At 35.1% G+C, this 1,709-nt stretch overlaps 2 protein-coding genes across 3 annotated transcripts in view; both read left to right on the forward strand.

Moving 5' to 3' along the window:
* The window catches only part of LOC109393433 (protocadherin alpha-C2), a 186,654-nt gene that overhangs the window by 42,442 nt on the left and 142,503 nt on the right, over positions 1 to 1,709 (forward strand). The gene's annotated exons all lie outside the window — the stretch shown is intronic.
* The window catches only part of LOC109392552 (protocadherin alpha-6-like), a 19,541-nt gene that overhangs the window by 4,874 nt on the left and 12,958 nt on the right, over positions 1 to 1,709 (forward strand). The window contains exon 2 of the mRNA XM_019661117.1: positions 1,598 to 1,707. Coding sequence (XP_019516662.1) covers positions 1,598 to 1,707 — 110 coding nt within the window. The remainder of the gene's footprint in view (positions 1 to 1,597; positions 1,708 to 1,709) is intronic.

Below are 1,709 nucleotides of genomic sequence, written 5' to 3' on the forward strand. Positions count from 1 at the left end.
AGCTATGCCTATTTCCTTTGTTGAAGGAGCCTTTCAAGAGTTATGATGTTTTTAGTGGTTTTACAATGGAGACGGTTCCCCTGGGAGAATATAGAGTATAATAGGTATTCTTGAGAACAAAGGAATTAAGTAAATGAGTACACAGAAAAGCCCAAATGTACCTGGAAACAGAAAATAGTTTGCTTTGGTCAAAACATATCGTTCACATAGGAAAGAGGATGAGATAAGGCAGGAAAAATAATATGAGAAAAATATGTTGGGTAACATTGAGTACTACGCTAGGAAATTTTAACTCATCTCTAATGTCCTTTGAAAACTTGTATCAAAAAGTGTTAAGCAATAGGAATAAAAGTTTTTTTCAGGAAGATGACTGTCAGGATTAAGTGAAGAATAAGTGAGGTTGTAACAAGATGACACAATCAGAAGCAATTTCAATAATCCAGAATAGCAGCAATATTTAAAACTCCTTTAGGCAGATGTCAAACTTGGAAAGCACTAGAATGCAGATGTAATTATTTTACTTACAGTTAGGAACATTGGAGTGAAACATTAAAAAAAAACTTGCTCTGTTAAGTACTAGAACTAAAAAGGAAAAAATACACCAATCTTGATTAAAGGACTGCTCTAAGTATGACAAATGAGAACCAACATTTATCTAACAAAATAAGCGTATACATAAATAATATAAATGGTATTGGAGATTGTAAAAACCGTGGATATTAATAAATTATGAGGCTTAGAAAAGATGGAAAGAATAAAGAGATATAATAACCATAAACTCCTGAAACAATATATAAATTCTGATGAAAAGAGACAGAATACTTTCACCTCACAAAATTCACTTAATATAAATTACTCCTCTTCAAATATCCCCAAGCCTATCATTGTGTTTCCTTAAGAAAAATATATGAATTACTTGCTTATATTCCTTGCTTCCTAAAAACAACCAACCCTTTAAAGTTTTTCTTCCATTAGTAAATTTTTGAATCCTGGGTCCCAAAAGAGACCAAGAGTTTTCTTAACAGAAATCTAAGAAAATTGAGTTTCCTGAATCTGAACAAAGGATTTTAAAACTTAGTGTTACTAATACGATTTGCTTTATTGACACTTAGATTTTTATCTGTATTTTAAAATGTGGAAAAACATTTTAAGGAAACCAAATTTATGGTCACACTAAATATTCAGACGTTTCCTACGAATGTCTTCAGCAAGCATGAGGATATGTCCTTTAACAAAAATAAAGGAAAAACTTCAGAGGTTGAAATAAAACTTTGTATCTTATAAAAAGTTGATTTTTGTAATTCGTACTTACTATTTGGGCCACATGATGTCGCTCTTTACCGCGAAATTCCCTCATATTCGAGACAAAAATAAGTCATCCGTTTCACATTGGAACGACTCTCCACGCTGTTGCACTATCCGGAAGTTGAACAATGGAGAGCAAATCGGGATAGTAAAGAAGGGATAAGAAGATTCCTATAAATTTTGAGACGCCACTCTGCTTAGAGTTAAGAAAAAAACCAATTTGAAATGGTGGACTCCAATCGAGGTGACCAAAGGGACCGGCATCTACTGCTGTTGTTTATAATTCTCACAGCCTGGGAGGCTGGGAACGGCCAGGTCCATTACTCGGTCCCCGAGGAGGCCAAACACGGCACCTTCGTGGGCCGCATCGCGCAGGACCTGGGGCTGGAGCTGGCGGAGCTGGT

Source organism: Hipposideros armiger, unplaced genomic scaffold (assembly GCF_001890085.2).
Source record: "Hipposideros armiger isolate ML-2016 unplaced genomic scaffold, ASM189008v1 scaffold_11, whole genome shotgun sequence".
NCBI lineage: Eukaryota > Metazoa > Chordata > Mammalia > Chiroptera > Hipposideridae > Hipposideros > Hipposideros armiger.